The sequence below is a fragment of the Hemitrygon akajei genome, chromosome 7 (assembly GCF_048418815.1).
Source record: "Hemitrygon akajei chromosome 7, sHemAka1.3, whole genome shotgun sequence".
Classification (NCBI taxonomy): Eukaryota; Metazoa; Chordata; class Chondrichthyes; order Myliobatiformes; family Dasyatidae; genus Hemitrygon; species Hemitrygon akajei.
In genome coordinates this window covers 98930716-98952327 of record NC_133130.1, presented here as the reverse complement: position 1 = coordinate 98952327, position 21612 = coordinate 98930716, and the positions used below count along the sequence as shown (strand labels likewise).

The window sequence follows — 21612 nt, the reverse complement described above, 5'->3', positions numbered from 1 at the left end:
CTATATTCTTCATTTTGTTATGGCTTTTCCTTGTACTATGTACTTATATTTTGAAATAACATATGGATGGCAAGCAAAACAATTGTCAATAAGTGACAATAATAAACCAATTTTAGTTCCAAGAATCCATTAGCACACTTCTGCATCAACAGCTCATTAAAAAGCAAGTCGTTATGATTTAGCATAACCAAATGAATCCTTACCATGAAAGAGCGCCTGTGGAGGCATGATGTCAGGAATGAGATCTGCTTCAGATAAAAGACTTGGGGTGGCCGAATGGGATAATGGTGTTCCAGGAGCGGAGAAATCCAGTGAGGGGGATGGGGAGGGGCTGGTGAGTGGAGTCCGATCTGAAGAGCTCAGGGACGAGAAGTCAATCACCTCCCCTTTCTCCAGGACCAGTTCTGTCCTGCGTGTCCGGCTGGACAACTTCACTGGGGTGGAGGACGTGCTCCGATCAATGAAGCTAGCGGCTTCCTTCTGAGCACGCCGGATGTCCTTAGCTTCCTGAGTACGTGAGCGTTTCTCCTTCAGTTCCATGGCTGTTTCCACAGGGTTGCGACTCACTCGTTTCCGAAGCCCTTCCACTGTAATAATTGGATCCAGGGGTGGTTTCACAGCTGTGAAATGAAGCAAATCAGTACATCATTCCACCAAACATTTCATTTACCAAATGCTGACACATAGTCTTCTACCAACCAAAACTATGCAACAAGGAAAGTTGCTGAATGATCTCATACAAAGAAGACATATATGAAAATATTCCTATAAATGCATTTAATAATGCTTAGTTAAACCATGACCATGAAACAGTCAAATCACCCAAAGGATATTATTGCCTCAGCTTAGTGGATAATGGAAAAAATTAAGGGATTGTGCCGGAGGATTGGCGTATTGCTCATGTGGTTCCATTGTTTAAAAAGGGTTCTAGAAGTAAGCCTGGCAATTATAGACCTGTCAGTTTGACATCAGTGGTGGGTAAATTAATGGAAAGTATTCTTAGAGATAGTATTTATAATTATCTGGATAGACAGGATCTGATTAGGAGTAGCCAGCATGGATTTGTGCGTGGAAGGTCATGTTTGACAAACCTTATTGAATTTTTTGAAGTAGTTACGAGGAATGTTGACGAGGGTAAGGCAGTGGATGTAGTCTATATGGACTTCAGCAAGGCCTTTGACAAAGTTCCACATGGAAGGTTAGTTAAGAAGGTTCAGTCGTTAGGTATTAGTGCTGGAGTAATAAAATGGATTCAACAGTGGCTAGATGGGAGATGCCAGAGAGTAGTGGTGGATAATTGTTTATCGGGATGGAGGCCGGTGACTAGCGGGGTGCCTCAGGGATCTGTTTTGGGCCCAATGTTGTTTGTAATATACATAAATGATCTGGATGATGGGGTGGTAAATTGGATTAGTAAGTATGCTGATGATACTAAGGTAGGAGGTGTTGTGGATAATGAGGTGGGTTTTCAAAGCTTGCAGGGAGATTTATGCCGGTTAGAAGAATGGGCTGAACGTTGGCAGATGGAGTTTAATGCTGAGAAGTGTGAGGTTCTACATTTTGGCAGGAATAATCCAAATAGAACATACAGGGTAAATGGTAGGGCATTGAGGAATGCAGTGGAACAGAGAGATCTAGGAATAACAGTGCATAGTTCCCTGAAGGTGGAGTCTCATGTAGATAGGGTGGTGAAGAAGGCTTTTGGAACGCTGGCCTTTATAAATCAGAGCATTGAGTACAGAAGTTGGGATGTAATGTTAAAATTGTACAAGGCATTGGTAAGGCCAAATTTGGAATATTGTGTACAGTTCTGGTCACCGAATTATAGGAAAGATATCAATAAATTAGAGAGAGTGCAGAGACGATTTACTAGGATGTTACCAGGGTTTCAGCACTTAAGTTACAGAGAAAGGTTGAACAAGTTAGGTCTCTATTCATTGGAGCGTAGAAGGTTGAGGGGGGATTTGATCGAGGTATTTAAAATGTTGAGAGGGATAGATAGAGTTGACGTGAATAGGCTGTTTCCATTGAGAGTAGGGGAGATTCAAACGAGAGGACATGATTTGAGAGTTAGGGGGCAAAAGTTTAAGGGAAACACGAGGGGGTATTTCTTTACTCAGAGAGTGATAGCTGTGTGGAATGAGCTTCCTGTAGAAGTAGTAGAGGCCAGATCAGTTGTGTCATTTAAGGTAAAATTGGATAGGTATATGGATAGGAAAGGAGTGGAGGGTTATGGGCTGAGTGCGGGTAGGTGGGACTAGGTGAGATTAAGAGTTCGGCACGGACTAGGAGGGCCGGAATGGCCTGTTTCCGTGCTGTGATTGTTATATGGTTATATGGTTATATGGTAATTGAAAGCAACTTTAAAATAATCAAATAAAAACTCTTAAGGCTGGGGTGGAGATCATGATCTGGATCCAATTTAACCCAACCTGCTCCTCACACACCCATTGTTGGACTTAGCTTGCTGCCAGGTATTCTCAGAAAACATTACCAGCTTATTACTGCCAGAAGCCTTTTTGATGGTGGTTAATTATCTCAGCTCAATACAGACATTTAAACACAAAACTAAAAACTTAGTAACTAAAAATAAAAATGACAAAGTTAAGTTTAATGTTAAACATATTTAAAAAAATAAATTATTTTAAAGCTTCAAATTCAAGTAAAATAAAAACAATACACAAACCCACCTACCTCTTTCATTAAGGTTGGTGACCTTACTCAAAGTGTGGCCACCATTAAGCTTAAGGAACCCAATACATTCAGCCTGTCGGTCTACTACTGTCAAGTCCAGCAGAGGAGGGGGGCATTAGATGTGCTGAATGCATAGGTGTTGAAGTCAAACACAAGCTGATCTATGAAAAGACACACTCTAGGTTTTCTCTACAGAACTAGCTGCTAACTTTAAGTATGCTCTATGTCAGCCAGAAGGAGCTGTTACAAGGGATTCAGGATCAGAGTGGTGAGCCAGATGAGAATTCCTCTCTCGTGAAGGTCACAGCGGAATTCTGACACCTTCACTTCCCAAGACCATCTCTTTCTTTTTAAACTATTTTTCCATTTTTCTAAGGAAATAGTTTAGATGATATGGAAAGTACAATTAAGAAAAAGACAAAATATTACATCTGCATGGGACAAGCTGAATGGTCAGAGTCTCTCCTGTCTATAATCATTTAAATGTCATTATCACATTTCTTTTACACTGCAAGTCCATATAGACTCAGTGGCCACTTTATTAGCTAACTCCTGTACCTAATAAAGTGGCCACTGAGCGTATGTTTGTGGTTTTCTGTGGCCACAAAGACCACAAACCTTGAAGCAGACCACAACCGTCCACTTCAAAGTTTGATAAGTTGTGTGATCAGAGATGCTCTTCTGCACACCAGTGTAACAGGTAATTATTTGAGTTACTGTTGCCTTCCTGTCAGCTTGAACTAGTCTGTCCATTCTCCTCTAACGTCTCTCATTAACATGGCATTATCATTCACAGAACTGCTGCTCAATGGATTTTTTTTTTCGTTTTTCTGACAATTCAAGACTGTTGTACGTGAAAGCCCCAGGAGAGCAGCAGTTTCTGAGGTATTAAAATCACCCTGCCTGGTACCAATAAGTATTCCACGGTCAGTCACTTAGATCCCATTTCTTCCCCATTCTGACGTTTGGTCTGAACAACAACTAAACCTCCTGACCATGTTTGCATGCTTTTATGCTTTCAGTTGCTGCCATGTGATTAGCAGATCTGTTATTTGCATTTACAAGCAGGTGTACTGATGTACCTAATAAAGTGTCCAATGAGTATATATTTGGAAACAACACAACATGGTCTTAATGTAATTCAATAACTGGGTCTCATTTTACTTGTTTTTCCCCCTAAACAACTTCCCCAAACATCGTACTCCAAATATTTAAAACCATTCCCTTACATGGTTCTAAATAACAAGTTAGTCTCTTCTACCTGGTAATGGCTGGCCTCCTACATTATTGAGAGATGATAAACATTGTCCAGTACCAGTCTCTCCCACACTAAAAGCAATGGGTATTAGCAGCAGAGGCTTACTTCGTTTGCCAGTTCTGTGACACCCTTTAACCCTCTAATCCTGTTCAGTGAGTGTTTACTCATCTGCTCACCTGTTGTTTGCAAACCCAGAGAAATGTCTCCAGTTCAGTGAGAAGGACAATGTTTGGGAGAGATAGCTGAAGGGCAAAGTTTTTTGAGGGGAATGACAACTATAAGAAAAGAAATGTATGACCATTAAGACCATAAGGCATAGGTGCAGGATTAGGCCATTCGGCCCATTGAGTCTGCTACACCATTCCATCTTGGCTGTTTTTTTTTATCCTTATCAACCCCATTCACCTATCTTCTCCCTGTAACTTTTGATGCCCTTACTAATCAAGAACCTATCTACCTCCAAGTTAAATATACCTAATGGCTTGCCCTTCATAGCCATCTGTGGCAATGAATTCCACAGATTCACCACCCTCTGGCTAAAGAAATTCCTCTTCATCTCTGTTCTAAAGGGATATCCTTGAATTCTGGGGCTGTGCTCTCTGGTCCTAGACTTCCCCACTACTGAAAACATCCTCTATCTAAGCCTTTCAATATTCATTAGGTATGAAGAGACAGCTTCTGCAACAAGGATTAGAGGTGCAACAGAGAAAAATGAGAGATCAACCAAGAGACCGTCAGGGAAGAGTACAGACCAAGTGTGAGGAACAGTGAGATACAGGACAAAAATAAAGGAAGCACAAATGGGAAATAACACAATTTGATATAGGAAAAGTTTAGCAAAAAGATAAGCATTAATGTACTTGACAACAGAAATATAAATTCTGAAGTCTAATAATTGTGACTGCATTCAAGAGTGAATATTTTGATCTGTGCGTGATATGAATGTTTTTTTTAAACTGAACACACACAATCAAAAGATTGCATTTTAGCAGAGATGCTGATGGAAGCCTCAACCTTGGCAACGGTGTTTACAGCAACATGCTCCTTGTTTTTCCATTTCTCAGAGTAGGAGCAGCTGAAAGGTACTTTCTTTCTTCGCATGGGTTAATCTCATTGTATTTAACTTGCCAACACACTGGACAAAGAATCATCCAGAACTAGTGCTTCAAAGCAACCACCAAAAAAAATCAACATGCAAGATACAAGGAGCAAAATTATTACTCTGAGAAGAGTCAGTCCTTCCTGACTTTTAAAGATTTACATTGTAGTGCATTTTCATTGTCTTACATATTATTTAGAAATAATCACTAAATGTCAATGCTAATATTTTAAAGTGGGGCTAGTTCAATGATTCTAATTTTCTAGCTAACATAAGATTAGGATATTTTTGACAACAAGCAAAAGTTTAAAATAATGAGATTTGATCAATCACAATTGAACACAATACCATCAGCTGAGATAACAAAAGCTATTGTAACTTAGCATTGTGACTGAGTTTCAAAGAAGTGGACTAACACTATTGCACTGTTTATTGACTGATTATGTGTGGAAACAAGGTGGGTACAGGATCGGGCTTCTGCAGTGCTTCCCATTAACAGGCAGACTGTTGGCAAGACTTGCACATGAACAGTAATCACTAGAACCCATGGAACCACATCTCTAAGAGAAGCCACCAACTTAGAAATCAGTTATGACCCTTTCTGATCAGAATCAAGAGAAGTGAGACCAATCTGATATAATCTCTCCAAAGGCAGCTTATCCATTTTATTCTGATCAGTGATCCACTGGGCCAAATTTAATTCCAAGATGGAAGAAAAGTTAGGGTCAGTGCGAACACTCCTGTTCCTCATAATCCGATAGGACCATTCTACGTGTTTACCTTTTGATGGCAGACACTGAAAAGGCTACAATGACTGCTCAGGATTCCACGACAAAGTAAGCCCAGGATCCTGACACCTCTTTCCTAGAAGTAAACAAGCAGCCTAACACTGATTTAAACGGCAACTGGTCCACTTTCCAGGCTAATGTTTTCACAGGTGGGGCAAGTAAGGACTACTGGAAGAAAACTAGAACATTAACAAAAGAGTTCTAAACAAATTTAATTATCTTTTGTAATAGGAATTCATAAATTAAAAATTCAAAGATGAATCATTATCTGTCCTTCTGATATGTCGAAGTGAGGCTCCAAATTACAATTTAAATATTTTCGTAATATACCCAATTGCCTCCTATTTTTATTTTGGACCTATAATTGATGTGAAAAACAAACAAATGATATTCAAATGTTTTACAGTGTACTTCCAAAAGGTTTAAGAGAGATAAACCTTGGACAATAAGAGCTGTATTTATGAAGATGCAGGGAATAGGCATATTGATTAAATTGCCCTTTTTAATACTGTATGAATGTACAAGAAGAATCACAAGATTGCATTGCGGAACTTGAAAATAGAAATTTTCATAACATATCAACACTGAGGGTCTCCCTAAAAATAAGTTCAATGATAAAACATGATTCTGATACAAACTATTTCTTAATTATCAGCTGGTTCATCAGACTCTATAATAGGAAAAACACAGTCATGCTGGAGAGGTTTACAAAGGCACCTGGTTTAGAAGACCTGAGTTACAACGACAGGTTGGCAACACTGGACCTTTATTCCCTGGAGCATGGGTGACCTCATAGAAGTTTATAAAATCATGACGGGTATGGACAAGGTGGTCATAGTCTTTCCCCAAGGCCAAGGAGTCCAAATTTAGAGGGCACACATGGAAGAAAGGAGAGATTTAAAAGAGACCTGAGAAGTAATTTCTTTACATAGAGGGTAGTGAGTATGTGGAATGAGCTGCCAGAGAAAGTGGTCGAGACAGGTACAATTGCAATACTTAAGAGATATCTTGATAGGTAAAGTACATGAAGGGATGCTTATGGGCCAAATGTAGACAACCAAAGCTGTAGAGAGGATGCTATGATCAGCATGGACCAGTTGGGCTGATGGACCTGTTTCTATACTGTACAACTCAATAACTACAATCATAATAGCTTTAAAAGCTTCTAGGTACCAAGCTTCTCTATGCATCTATCACTGAAATGTTGGACTTACACTTTGGTTTGCTAACATCACCTCATTAAATTTTGTCTTTACATTTTTCTGACAACATGGTCGCCTGGTAGCACGATCTCTATCACCCAGATGCAGCACTCATATCTATTGTGCTGGAAGTGCTTTGAGAGGTTGATTACAGCTGGAAATAACTCCTGCCTGAGCCAGGACCTGAATCCTCTGGCATTCACCAACCGCCGCAACCAATCTACAGCAGATACAATCTCACTGGCTCGCTATTCTCCAGCATCTAGACAACTGCAAAACTTAAGACCATAAGGAGCAGAAGTAGTCCATTTGGCCCATCAAGTCTGCTCCGCCATTCAATCATGGGCTGATCCAATTCTTCTAGTCATCCCCACTCCCCTGACTTCTCCCCATACCCTTTGATGCCCTGGCTAATCAAGAACCTATCTATCTCTGCCTTAAATACGCCCAATGACTTGGCTTCCACAGCCACTCATGGCAACAAATTCCACAGATTTACCACCCTCTGACTAAAGTAATTTCTCCGCATCTCTGTTCTAAATAGATGTCCCTCAATCCTGAAGTCGTGCCCTCTTGTAATAGACTCCCCTACCATGGGAAATAGCTTTGCCATATCTAATCTGTTCAGGCCTTTTAACAGTCAGAATGTTTCTATGAGATCCCCCCTCATTCTCCTGAACTCCAGGGAATACAGCCCAAGAGCTGCCAGATATTCCTCATACGGTAACCCTTTTGTTCATGGAATCATTCACATGAATCTTCTCTGAACCCTCTCCAATGTCAGTAAATCCTTTACAAAATAAGGAGCCCAAAACTGAACACAATACTCCAAGTGTGGTCTCACAAGTGCCTTATAGAGCCTCAACATCACATCCCTGCCCTTATATTCTATACCTCTAGAAATGAATGCCAACATTGTATTCGCCTTCTTCACCACCGACTCAACCTGGAGGTCAACCTTTAGGGTATCCCGCACAAGGACTCCTGAGTCCCTTTGCATCTCTGCATTTTGAATTCTCTCTCCATCTAAATAATAGTCTGCCTGTTTATTTCTTCCACCAAAGTGGAACGACCATACACTTTCCAACATTGAACATCATTTGCCACTTTGCCCATTCCCCTAAACTATCTATGTCTCTCAGCAGGCTCTGTGTTTCCTCAATACTACCCACTCCTCCAACTATCTGTGTATCATCGGCAAATTTAGCCACAAATCCATTAATCCCATTGTCCAAATCATTGACATACATTGTAAAAAGCAGCAGTCCCAAAACCGACCCCTGTGGAACTAATTCCACTGGTAACTGGCAGCCAGCCAGAATAGGATCCCTTTATTCCCACTCTGTCTTCTGCCTATCAGCCTTGCTCCACCCATGCTAGTAACTCCCCTGTAATTCCATGGGTTCTTATCTTGCTAAGCAGCTTCATTTGTGGCACCTCCTGAAAATCCAAGCACACCATATCTACTGTATCTCCTTTGTCTACCCTGCTTGTAATTTCCTCAAAAAATTGCAATAGGCTAGTCAGGCAGGATTTTCCTTTCAGGAAACCATGCTGACTTTGGCCTATCTTGTCATGTGCCTCCAAGTACTCCGTAATCTCATCCCTAACAATCAATTCCAACAACTTCCCAACCACTGATGTCAGGCTAACAGGTCTATAGTTTCCTTTCTGCTGCTGCCCACCTTTCTTAAATAGCAGAGTAATATTTGCAATTTTCCAGTCATCTGGTACAATGCCAGAATCTATCGATTCTTGAAAGATCATTGTTAATGCCTCTGCAATCTCTCCAGCTACTTGCTTCAGAACCCAAGGGTGCATTCTATCAAGTTCAGGAGACTTATCCACCCTCAGACCACTAAGCTTCCTGAGCACCTTCTCAGTCGCAATTTTCACTGCACAAACTTCTCTTCCCTGACACTTTTGAATGGCCGGTATACTACAGATGTCATCCACTATGAAGAATAATGCAAAATACACATTCAGTTCCTCTGCCATCTCTGCATCTCTAATTACAATATCTCCAGCGTCATTTTCTATCGGTCCTATATCTACCCACAACTCTTTTACCTTTTATATACTTAAAAAAGCTTTTAGTAACTTCTTTGATATTAGTCACCAGCTTCCTTTCATAATCATCTTTTCCTTACTAAGGACCTTCTTAGTTTCCTTCTGCAAGTTTTCAAAGCTTTCCAATCCTCTATCTTCCCACTAGCTATTGGCTTCTTTGTATACCCTCTCTTTTGCTTTTACTTTGGCTCTGACTTCACTTGTCAGACACATATGTCAGGCTTCTGTTTATCACTGTTCCAACACCATCTTCCCTTTGGTATTAATTATCAAGCTTGAAATCTCAGGCCTTCGTATCTTCCTTTGCAACTGAATCCTCAACTTCTTCATTAGGAGACTACAGTCCATACAGATTAATAATAACATCTTCTCCTTGCTGACAATCAATGCAGGCACATCTCTAGGATGCGTGCTTAGCCCACTGCTCTACATTCTCTACGTTCATGACTGTGTGACTAAGCCAAGCTCAAATGCCATCTATGAATTTGCAGATAACACCAATATTGTTGGTAAAATCTCAGATAGCAACGAAGAGACGTACAGGAGCGAGACAGACCAGCTGGTTGAGTGCTGTCACAACAACAATCTACCACTCAACTTTACAAGGGAAAGGAATTGACTGTAGACTTAAGGAAGGGGAAGTCAACAGAACACACACACCAGTTGTCATTGAGGGGTTAGCAACAGCAGTTTCATGTTCATGAGCATCAACATCTGGGCCCAAAGGATCTGCCCTGGGCCCAACACATTGATGCAATCATGAAGGAGGCACAACAGCAGCTCTACCTTGTTAGCAGTTTGAGGAGATTTGGTACGTAACCAAAGATTCTTGCAAATTTCTATACCGTAGGTGTACAGTGGTTACATCACAGTCTGGTATGGAAGCTCCATTGCAAAAAGTCACAAGAGGCTTCAGAAGGTTGAAGACTCAGCCAACTCTATCACACGCACAACCCTCTCCACCACTGAGGGCATCCTCAAGAGGCAGCATTCATCAATAAAGATCCTCACCATCATGGACACACATTGCGGAGGAGGTACAGGAGCCCAAAGACCCACACTCAACAATTTAGGAACAGCTTCTTACCCTCGCCCATCAATTTTCTAAATGGTCCATAAACCATTACAAACTTGTTTTTTATTTTGCAGTATTTATTTTAGTATTTTATAGGAACTTTGTCTTTGCACTGGGCTAATGCCACAAAACTAATTTCACATATTCATGTACGGTAAGTCAGTGATAAAAAACCTGATTCTAATCACACAAGCTCACCTCTTGCCTTCAATGTTGTGCTTGATGGTCTCTCCCCTTCTGGCCTCAGGACTGGGGGCTTATTGTGCACCAACTTCCACCAGCCAGGTTCACCAAACTGCTGAGCACCCGAGCGGAAATACATCGGACTGCCCACGGACAGGCAGCCAGCTACAGTACTCCACCAAGTTGAGGTCTTTTTCCTAAAGTGCAGAGAGAGCATAAGCTAAGTGAAAGTTCAGGATGTCCAAAAGAACATATAAAGTATGTAGATCATATACAATCTTGAGATTCATTTTCTTGCAGGCACCCAAGGGAAAACGAAGAAACACTATAGAATTCACAAAAAAAATCTACACATAACAAAGACCGACAAACATCCAACATTTATGCAATCACCAGTCTTTACAGTTTGTTTATTTTGCACATTGGTTGTTTGTCTCTCTTTGTGTACAGATTTTCATTGATTTTATTGTTTCTTTGTACCTACCGTGAATGTTCTCAAGGAAATATATCTCAAAGTAGTATATGGTGTCATAAACACACTTCGATAATAAATTTACTTTGAACTTTGATGTCCTTTAGTAGTTGACATTTCTGCTCTGGGAGAAAGATTTTGATTGTCTACGCTATCTATGCTTCCTCTAAGTTTATAAACTATTATCAGGTCTCCCCTCAGACTTCAACCTTCTGGAAAAAACAACCTAAGAGTGCTAGCTCTACATGGCACTATTTACATAAAATTAAGCTGTATCACCTTCATTGTACAATAAATAAAAACATAGTAGGCAATCCAGCTTCCTATGCCATTTAATAAGATCATGGCTCATCTTTCAGCTCAGTGTAGTTTCTCTGCACTAACTCTATACCTCTTGTCTGCTGACAGAGTACATTCTCTTTCACATGCCCATCAACTCCACCTTGACTTTCCTACTGCCGACATTCAGAGAACCAATCACACCTTTGGAATGTGGAAAGAAACTTAAGTATCCAAGGGACATTGTCAGGGGAAACATGGAAACTTAACACAGACAGCAGCTGAGATCAGGATTGAACAAAAATTGCCAGAACTAAGGCAATATCTCTACCCACTGCACCTCCATGCTGCCAGACAGTTTGGGGAAACTAGAGTGATGGGACTGTTGGGGTCACAATATGGCAGGGTAAGGACAGAATGAAAACGATTATGTATATTATTTATGAGATGATACAAAGGAGTAAAACATGAGATACGCCGGGCCTAGAAAACTGCTCTCTGCTAAAACCAGAGCTCAATCTCTTTACTGAGTCAGAGACACTATGTTCTAACGTACAGTAATTAATCAAAAACTAGACTGATGAGAGGAAGTTATTGCCATGCAGAATGCACTGCCTGTTTTCTCTGGTATTTGCTCAATAAACTGTCCTCAAAAAAATGGTCATTCATTGTTTAATAAGGGGAGGGACCTCCAAAATCCCAGAGCAGTTACAGTGTCAGAAGATATAAAAAAAATTTAAAAAGCAGCAACTGTTGAGTTGTGAATTCACAGATTGTGAATAGAAAACACAGATAAGAAAACTCTGCAGAATTACAATGAAAGCAATGAGTACCAAACATTTGACTTTAGGAGAACTTAAGCCTTTGTTGTAATGGAAAATAACTTGTTCTTTGAGTCTCAACAGTAGAGGCCTGGACACACAGTTTTAATAATAAGGAATTTATTTACAAGGGGATGTCGGGTCAACACAAGCAACTACAATACACAGGAAGCGGTGTGGGGACAGGGTACGGTTACACAAACAAAGAACAAGGGAAAAGCACTACAACAGCTATCCCTCTTGACCTTGGATAGCTGCGGCTCCCTTACCAGGACAAACAATAGACCTTCCTAAGCATAAATCAATGCACTTACCTCCAATGTGGTGGTCTGTAAGAGAGGGCTAGCCAAGGGCAAGTCTCACCTTTTAAAGCATGGGGCTGGGTGAGATAATCCAATTAAGGTGACCAATAATTTAGGTGTGCATTGATTAGTTGGGAGGGACCAAATGTTGATTGGCATGTGGTGTGTCCTCCTACCAGCCAGGTGGCAGTGCATCTGTCACGTGGCCGGTATCTCTGGATACAGCCTTGCCGTAGTTTTTCAGGACAATTTCCCATTCAGGACATATACCAGAAGCACTGTGTTCGCAGAGCCCTCAGCATTATCAAGGATCCCTCCCATCAGTTGCACAATCTCTTTGACCTCCTACTGTCAGGCAGAAGGTGCCGCCCATATAGGAACAAGAACTGTAAGGCTGGGTAAGAGACTTCTGAACCACCCAGTACACATCATTTATGACAGTGCAAATATACTGTTGTACATTCAGCTATGTGTTTATATGCACTTCATGTCAACTTGTACATCAACAGAATATTTTTTATGGTGTTAATATTATTTATGTTCTTTATGTGATATATGTATTGAGTTTTTCTCTGGTCCCAAGGAATGTTGCTTCATTTAGTTATATACATGTGTAAAGCTGAATGACAATAAACTTGAACTTGAAATTGAAACCCATTTCCACCTTCCTGTTTGTAAGTAATTGCAAGTTCATCCTGGCTTACAAGAGGGCAAATGAGCTACATTTATCAAACAGCAAAAAGCTTAGCAATAATCAACACTGGACAAGAGTCTAAATTACAAGGTATAGACATACAAATATCTGCTTTAAGATTTGCTTCCTTTTCTCCACTACTGTGCTAAATGTATCACTGTGTTAGAAATGCACAGTAAGCACTTACTGTATTGCCTTGAACCAATGGTTACATCAGGAAAATTTGAAACACCATGGTATTCCAGTACAACACAATTCTCCCACCATAAAATGTTACAATTTTTCAGGCAAGTCTTCTATGGACTGTGGAAGGAGAGTTTACCTGTTTCCTAACAAGAATGCCCAGTGCTTGTCGATAAAAGCACAAATATCCTCCTTCCAACGGAAGTAGCCTTGGCGACCAGTCCCTTCCAATGATAAATTGTACATGGCCAACACCACAACCTAATACAAAGAGGAAGCAAAGGCTCAACTTAAGAATGGGAATTACATTACACCTCTTATCTCAGAATGTCCACAAATCCCAACACAGAAAAGTAGAACACAGAGGAAAGCCATTTAGCTCAACAAGTCTGCACAAGCTCTCAAAGAGCAATACAGCTATATTAATTATAAATTACATAACAGTATTTAATACGCAAAATAAAAAGTCAGCACCATTTGCCTCCGTTATTTTTGCTGCACTTTTTTTTTAATTAGTATTTAATTTTATTGGAAAGCTGCTATTAATGAGGCGGGACCACTTGGGGACTGAAAGTTAGTGGCTCATATGAACTTCTTATTGGAGTTTGCGACAGTATTGTTTATATGAGAAAGGTGGGAAGTTAGTGACAGAGATTAAAAAAATAAAGCAAAAGGAAATGTGGTAGTGCTCAAAGAAGATAAGTCATTGAGACTGAATTTAGCAGGCTTGCCAAGAGAAGCAAAAGTAGCAACTATATTGCTGCTGGCAATATTCCTTGGATACAGAAAATGTGGCCAAGAAGTAGAAGGCTGCAATGCTTTACACCCTAGAGTAAAATCAAGAGACTCAATTCTTTAGTTCTAACCTTTCAGTTACAAGTTCCAGGTTTAAATCTAGCTCCTGAAAATGAAATTTGACACTTGTAGCAGGTATTTTATACAAAATAAATCTGGGGGATTTTGCTGTTGTATGAAGACATGGGTTCCCTATTTACTGTTAGTCCGTGTCCAACAGCAGGACACAGTAAGCTATAAAGAAATTCTGTGACGTCTGAGGAGCTAGAGCACATCTCCTACAACACAATAAATCTCATCGGGAACTGCTTAATACTGATAGTTTGGTAAGTATTCCATTGCTTTGCATTTAGTGTGTTGCCCTCTCATGACAACTGAACTGATTCTCCAAATTAATTTCTACCTCTTCTTCCCTGAAGTAATATTTGTTTTCTCACAGCAGACTGTGCGTTTTGCTTATCCTGTCATTGTTAGGAGGTGTAGTATGAGTAGATAGTTTCATCAGGGTAGAAACAATTTCATTGCTTCAGCTTCCAAGGGAATGTTATCAGTATGCTGTGACACCATTCTTTAGATTCAAAGATGTTATATCGCCGAGCTACAATTTCACAAATGTGCGAGCTCATTCTTTGCTTTCATTAAACTGCATTTGCACCATTTTTGTCCACTCACTCAATCTTATGATATCTTGTTGGAGTCCAAATATATTTATTGCAGTATGCTTTCCTACCTATAGTCAATATTTTATCTGCCCCCTCTTCTCAGTCATTACTATAGTTAGTAAATTGATCCTTGGAGAACTCCACTAGCTACATCTTTTTGAAGGAGACCCATTTATTCCATATCTCACCTTCTGTTCAATAACCAGTCTTCAAACCATGCTAATATACTTCCCAATACTGTGTGTCCTTACACAGTATTGACGCGTGGCCAAGTGGTTATGGCTTTGGGCTGGTGATCTGAAGGTCGTTAGTTCGAGCCTCAGCCAAGGCAGCGTGTGTGTCCTTGAGCAAGGCACTTAACCACACACTGCTCCTGCACGTTTATAGCCCAGTGGCAGCGGTTGGTGCAGTATGGACAAGACCTTGTGTGACAACCTTTTATGTGGCACCTTATCAAATGTCTTCTGGAAATGCAGTAACATTAGATGTACAAGTTCCCCTCTATTGCCTCAAATTGTAATATCCTCAAAGAAACTTGTCTAACTTGACTTTTCTTTCATTAAACCATGTTGATTTGGTTTGATTGGATTAAGCTTTTTGTAAATGACCAGCTATTACTCTAATATATTCCCAGTTACAGTTGTTAAGCTATCTGACTAAGTATCTCCCTTTTTGAACATCATACCTAATATAGAACACTGGAGATAAAGAAATAGAAACAAGTAGGGATATTGATCCTGAAGTGCAAGATGGCAGAATTGACTCAGAAGATAAAACCAATCCACATGGTGCTCTAGATACACACTTACTTGTTGCCATGTGAGCTTCAGTCTTTCAAAATGCTCCTTCCGATCCTCTGTGCAGTCTGAACAACTAAACCGGAAGAAGTTATCACCCCGCAAGTAACTGGGGTGCTCTCCCCTCAACTGAGCTGAAAACCAAGAAAGAAAGTAATCGTTATCAAATTGGGGGAAAGAAACAGTAAAAAAGTATTCAAAGTCTAAACATGATGAAAAGGATAGGACGTGTACTGTGCATCTTCCCAACTGCTGATTCCTATCTTATATTATGATGTATTTTACAAGCAGTTTCAGGCAAGTGATCAGGTATCATTCAGAGCAGTTCAAAATAAAAACAAGCATTATATTTTCCGTCTTTTAAGCAAAAAAAAACCCATACAAGCCTACTTCAAGTCTATCCTGGCTTTCTCTCCCAGAATATGGCAGTTCTGTACCATTTACCACTCCTCTATTCACATTCCTTCGGGTCATATTCCTCGATATGATCTCAACTTATTTCTCTTGTAGGACAGAATTCCACATTTCTCCCAGCCTTGATATGAAAAGTTACATTCTGAGTCACCCCTGAAAGCTCAGCCACTATTTTAAGATGGCATCCCTTGTTCTGGATTTTAATTAAGGGAAGTATTTCCTCTATATCTATCTTAACAAATTAATACAATATTTTAAAATGTTTCAATAGCACACTCCATAATGTTTGCTCCAGTGCAAGGCACCGCCTTTATTTACATCCCAGGATCAAAGTGCAACTATAATTTTTTTTCTCATTTGTACTTCTGTGACCACAGGTAGATCATATAGCTAGCCAGCGGTGTAGTGGCATCCACAGCAGACTTCGAGGCGAGTGCTCCCACATTTGAATCAGGCCTGTTCCTTGCATACTTTCCATCCGTGCTGGGTTGAGTGTCGAGCTAGCAACTCGGCCTCGTAAAAAACAAACACTAAAGAAACAGCAAGGTTGCTGCCCAATGCGGCACAAGGTCACAGAATAAAACAGTTTAAAAACTACCACACTGGTTCATGATTGTGCTTTCTAACACTTAAAAAATAAATACTAGAAACAGTAAATGCTGGAAGTACTCAGCACGATAAGCGGCATCTATGGAGATAGATGAGGTAGAGAGAGAAAGTAAGTTTCAGGTTTGGGTTTTCTCTCCACAGATGGTGCCTGATCTACTGAACAATTCATATAGGCCAATACAAACATTAAGATCAGTACATTTTTATTTACTTTATTTGTGGGAAAATACTTCACACAGTGGCTCTGGTAAGAAAGACTGGCAACTGTTAAAACTAGAGCAGAACCCTAACTCCATATCTAACTCACAATGTCTGTTTCCCATTAATGATTACCACGGATGGCGACATCAGGCTTTTTTGAAAATTGTCCAATTTGTCCTGCCCTCTATTCTTCATAGCACTATAAACATCACCCTTCAATAAGTCACTTTTGAAAATTACTGTTGATTCTGCTCGCACCATGTTTCACTCTGTGCCATTTTGATCATAGCTTGGTACATTAAAAGAATCCCTTTTCTTTGCTTCACTTCAGTGATCAGTGATCTTATATCTATGCTCTTTGTTACTAACCTTTCAGTAGAAAGAGTTTATCCCCAGTTCTGTTAAAACATCTCATATGCTCATCGGGAGCAACCCAGTTTGGGGCCTAAACTAAACCGAGGAAGAATTAATCTTGTTTACCAATTTCCAGTGTGGGTAAAGTCAGTGGTGCATCCAGTCCTTTCCAGTACCCAAGGAAGTTATCTGCTCGATCACAATAACTCTGACTTCTAGCCTTTAGTCAGAACATACTCAAGTACTATGACCTGCAGACTGTTAAGAAATGGACTTTTCTACACATTCAGGTTCAATTGCCAGCTGCTCCACTTATGAAACGATATATATCAGCCACCTGCCACAGCTATCAGGAATTGGGGTGGGTGATTTTGGGAGAGTGAAGAACGAATGTTGGTTATAACATATTGGGGTGACATCCTGTCCTTTCAACCTCCGAAGAAATGTATACTTATCTCAGCTGAAGAGCTCCAGAGTTTCTGAAGAAACAGGAAGAGGAACAGACCCATCATCAGTTACTGAAGGTCATTTATTTATTTAGAGATACGGTGCAGAAAAGGCCCTTCAAGCCATGCTGCCCAACAACCCCCGACACCACCAACTCAACCTTAACCTAATCATGACCGATTAACCCACCCGGAATGTCCTCAGACTGTGGCAGAAAACCAGAGCACTCAGAGGAAATCCATGCATTCCATGGGGAGAACATATACAGCCTCCTTACAGAGGACTTCGGGACTGAACTCCGATGCCCTGAGCTGTAATAGTGCCGTGTTAACCGCTACTTTAGTAGTCTGTTCCATTCAAAAACCTTCAACTACATCCAATACTCCTATTAAATGAACCCCACAAACTTAACAGTAGGGGTGCCTGGTGGAAGCACATCATCTCACTGAAACTGTTTTGAAGTCTATCCATTCTATATCTGAAGGATTGAGGCAAAAACAAAAGACCGCTGTACCTTTCCCTCACTTAGGAGAAGCAGAATTTCTGCAGGAAATATTCAACCTTTGTGGAAATCTACTCTCTTACGCTTAAGCCAAACCCCACACCATCTGTAACCTCGATTAGGCCAGCAACCAATGGTGACAGGGTCATTCCACTGACCCACCAGGGCTGCCGAATCGAGGAACACAGTCGTGTTGAAATCAGATTGTGAACGGTGTTTTATTTCATCATTTTGCCATAAAGATGTACTGACCACAGAGTGCAAATAGCTCTGAGTGGCTTCCATCACTCTGGAAGTTCAATCAGGCTTTTTAAAATGATACTTCCCTCCAAGTTATCTTTTGTTAATCACAGTATTATTTCTTCACCAGACCAGAGAGTATTGTGGGAGAAAGCTCTGGTTATAAGCAGCAATCTCTCTACACTTCCAGAACTGCAGAAAACCTCAAGTGTTAACACCTAAAACATTAGGAAATTCCAATTCTCTTCACATTATTCAGTGAACTCTAAAGAGATTCACCACTGACTTTCAGAGATCTGTCCAATTTCCAGCTGAACTTTGAGATTACAATGGAAATCGTAACTAAGCACATTACAGGTGCTCAGAAATATCATACGTACTTGCGGGGATCCACTTCTGACATTTGTCACAATAATAGGCCATTTCTTCTGCCCAGGACACATCGCCTTCATCACCAAGTTCACTGTTCAAGGAATCCCCACTCTGATCGTGGGACAGATCCACTGATGCCTGGTCTTCAGACTCAACTATCAGTAAGGTTTCCCCTTCAACCTCTCCTTCTTCCAAACCTTCCGATGCAGCCATTCTTGTGCATTCATCAATTTGGCGAGCAGTTAAACTTTTTGCCTCCCCATTATCTTCCATCGCAACAAACTTCTGGCACAGAAAAGCTTAAAAGGGTAGATTCATCTAATAGCTAAGAAGTTTTGTTATTAATCGTTTCATTAATTAATTCTACTGTGTTTTTCCCACCATAAAGAAAAATATCCGTCATCAATTAAGACAATTCATGTTACAGAATAAAACAGGTTATTTCATTCTGGCTTTTTGGAACTTCCAGATGCCAAGGGACTTTGCTTCAGTCGATCAGCTTCCAGCTTCTTTGTCAGACTAATCTGTTCTTCCAGTATCCGAATGTTTTCTTTCTTGCGTTGCTGTCGTTCAAGATCTCTGTAAACCCCTTCTCGCAATCTCTGCAGAAAATAAAAAGGGATTTAGCCTAATGGTGACATTTAAAAGTCAGCAGAACTATTATTATCAAAAGCTGCATTAATTTCCTAAAAACGAAAGCCTGAGGCAAGGACATCCTAAATTCTCAAACAACTGAAGGCTTGAGATTAGGAGTCCAGAGATGTGATCATTCAGTTCAACCTCCTATGACCGTGTGTGCATGCTTTGCCCAAGGTTTCTCTGTCATTAATATACAAAACCAAGAGAAGAGGTGTTTAGAAAATGAAGGGAGACAGGATATCAGATTAAGAAGTGGATAAGGTAGAGGATCAGTCAGGATGTTTTTTTAATTTTGAAGCAGAAACAAGGGACCTTATAGCCTGATCCTGCTTCTATTTCTAATTGTAAAGCTGGTAAAAGCAGTGATAGTACTTAGACTCCTGTTTAAAATGAAACATCAAATGTCTGAAGAAGTTGCCGTATCATTCCAATAAAGAAGGCTGCAAGAGCAGTAGCCGAACCTTCCACAGATCCAAGGATGCCTGGAGTAAACCGTTTCCTCTCATATTCTAATACATGGTATGATAGCGTAAGTGATTAGTGCAATCATTTTACACCACCGGCAATCTCTCATCAGGGTTCCAGTTCTCACTGATGTCTGTAAGTGGTTTGTACATTTTCCCTGTGATCTCTCCAGCATCCAACCAGGCTAGTTCAAGATGTATCTCGTGCTGGCACCGTATTTACAGATGCTCTGTGACCCACTGCAGCGTGCTTCCCCTCCTCCTCCCACCTCTGGTCAGACTCCTGCTCCACCTTTCTGAAAGTCCTTATCAATAGACAGGAATCAATCATATTGATTGATTTCTTTATTCTGTGCATTACTTACATTATAATCATAATAGATGGCAGCCATTCAGCCCATTGGGTCCATGCAAACTCTCTGGCACATGATCCCATGAGATACAAGCTCTCTCCCTTTATTTCCCTCTAGCTCTGCATCTTATTTTCTCATTAGAGCCCATCAATTTCTCTTTTGATGCATCTTATTAATCTACTTAAAGGGCTAGTTAACAGCAGTCAGCGGGGTTCCCCTCTCCCTATCCCTCACAACAACCCCGGATTCCTCTGCAGTGTGAATGCAGCCTGGTGTAAATATCCAGACGCATCTTCCTCTCCCACTCGCGGTCAACTAACAAATGTAAGGGAAGTGTATTCCCAAGGAGGATTTAAACACCTATATTACCAATCCAAACACACAACCCCCAAAAGGCAAATTATGGATGCAGACAGATTCTATAGCAAGATTTTGACTTTCCAAATCAAACACTCAGGTAGGGTAGTGGTTAACGTAACACCATCAGGACATCAGCTGCAAGCTTGGGGTTGAATTCCTGCTGCTATCTGTAGGCATTCCCCACGTGGGTTTCCTCCAGGTGCTCTGGTTTCCAAAGACTTAGATGTTAGGGTTAGCAAAGGGCACTGGAAGTGCGGTGACTCACCGGCTGCCCCCAGCACAATCATTGGATTCTGATGACCACTGACTCAAAATGGCGCACTGGGCACTGTCTGTTTCTAGGTGCATGTGACAAATGAAGCAAATTTTTCATCTCCTTTATACCAAAGAGGCCTTCCAACAGTATTCCATTACATTTGCTACAGGAGCACCCAGGGGAAACCCACGTGAGCTACAACATGAACCTGTGCACGCAGAAGGCAAATGACACCCCTTCCTTAGCATTCCACTCAACCAATGGGGGCAGGAGGTTGCAATGCCGTGAGGTGGGCTTTGCAACAAACTGTCAGGCACACACTGGGCACGGCAGCGCCGGTGAGACAAACTCCTGAACCCGGAGGCCTTGGCGGAGTTTCCTGGGTGACGTTTGACCGATCTCGCGCCAATGGGGGAGGGGCGGCGGCGACTCGCGCTCCTGGGCCGCACGTGCCGGGGTACAGTCTCCCCCCCACCCACCCACTCCAACCGTCTCCTTCCCCGGGGCCTAGCCCGCACTCGGCACGGGCGCAAGGCCCGCAGCTTCCACCTCGAGGCAGCACTCCGACCCCGGCGCCTCGCAATCACCTCCCTCTCCAGCTTTTGCTTGAGGTGAACCCCGGCCACTGTCCCCGCTGTCAGCACCGCGGAAACACCGAGGGCCACCTTGGATGCCGTAGACATGCTGCGGCCTGGAAAACCCGGCCCGTCACCATAGCAACCGAGGCCCACGCAGCCGAATGCCGAGAACGCGATCCCAGCCACGAACAACAAGAGCGTGGAGAACATCGCTCACAGGAAGCCCCAAGCGAAGCGGAATCGTCGCTCCAGTGCCACAGCAACTGCTTCCTGTGGGTGAATTTTGCAAAGAACCAGGGGTTTATTATTAATAGTGAACCGGAATGCAACGTGGAGATGGTGCACTGAGATGCAGTATTATCATTTCTTAACCCTGACATATTTCATACCTTCACAGTATGGTCCAGGTCAATTTTGACCCAGCCCCTGAATCTCCTCATAAGTAGCAA

The 21612-nt window shown here is 41.3% G+C and overlaps 2 protein-coding genes across 3 annotated transcripts in view; both read right to left on the bottom strand.

The window, feature by feature from the left end:
• The window catches only part of kat14 (lysine acetyltransferase 14), a 44089-nt gene extending 25303 nt beyond the window's left edge, over positions 1-18786 (bottom strand). For both annotated transcript variants that reach the window (XM_073051556.1, XM_073051557.1), the window contains exons 1-5: positions 18522-18786; positions 15387-15508; positions 13260-13381; positions 10385-10566; positions 204-620 (exon numbers count right to left, since the gene is read on the bottom strand). In XM_073051556.1, the coding sequence (XP_072907657.1) occupies positions 204-620; positions 10385-10566; positions 13260-13381; positions 15387-15508; positions 18522-18786 (1108 nt within the window). The remainder of the gene's footprint in view (positions 1-203; positions 621-10384; positions 10567-13259; positions 13382-15386; positions 15509-18521) is intronic.
• A 166-nt stretch (positions 18787-18952) lies between these two features.
• pet117 (protein PET117 homolog, mitochondrial) lies at positions 18953-21353 on the bottom strand. The gene is made up of 2 exons (XM_073051558.1): positions 21173-21353; positions 18953-19115 (listed from the first exon to the last, which is right to left on the bottom strand). Exons 1-2 carry the CDS (start codon positions 21266-21268, stop codon positions 18957-18959), a joined length of 255 nt encoding a protein of 84 aa, XP_072907659.1. The 5' UTR covers positions 21269-21353; the 3' UTR covers positions 18953-18956.
• Between the last annotated feature and the right edge of the window lie 259 nt (positions 21354-21612).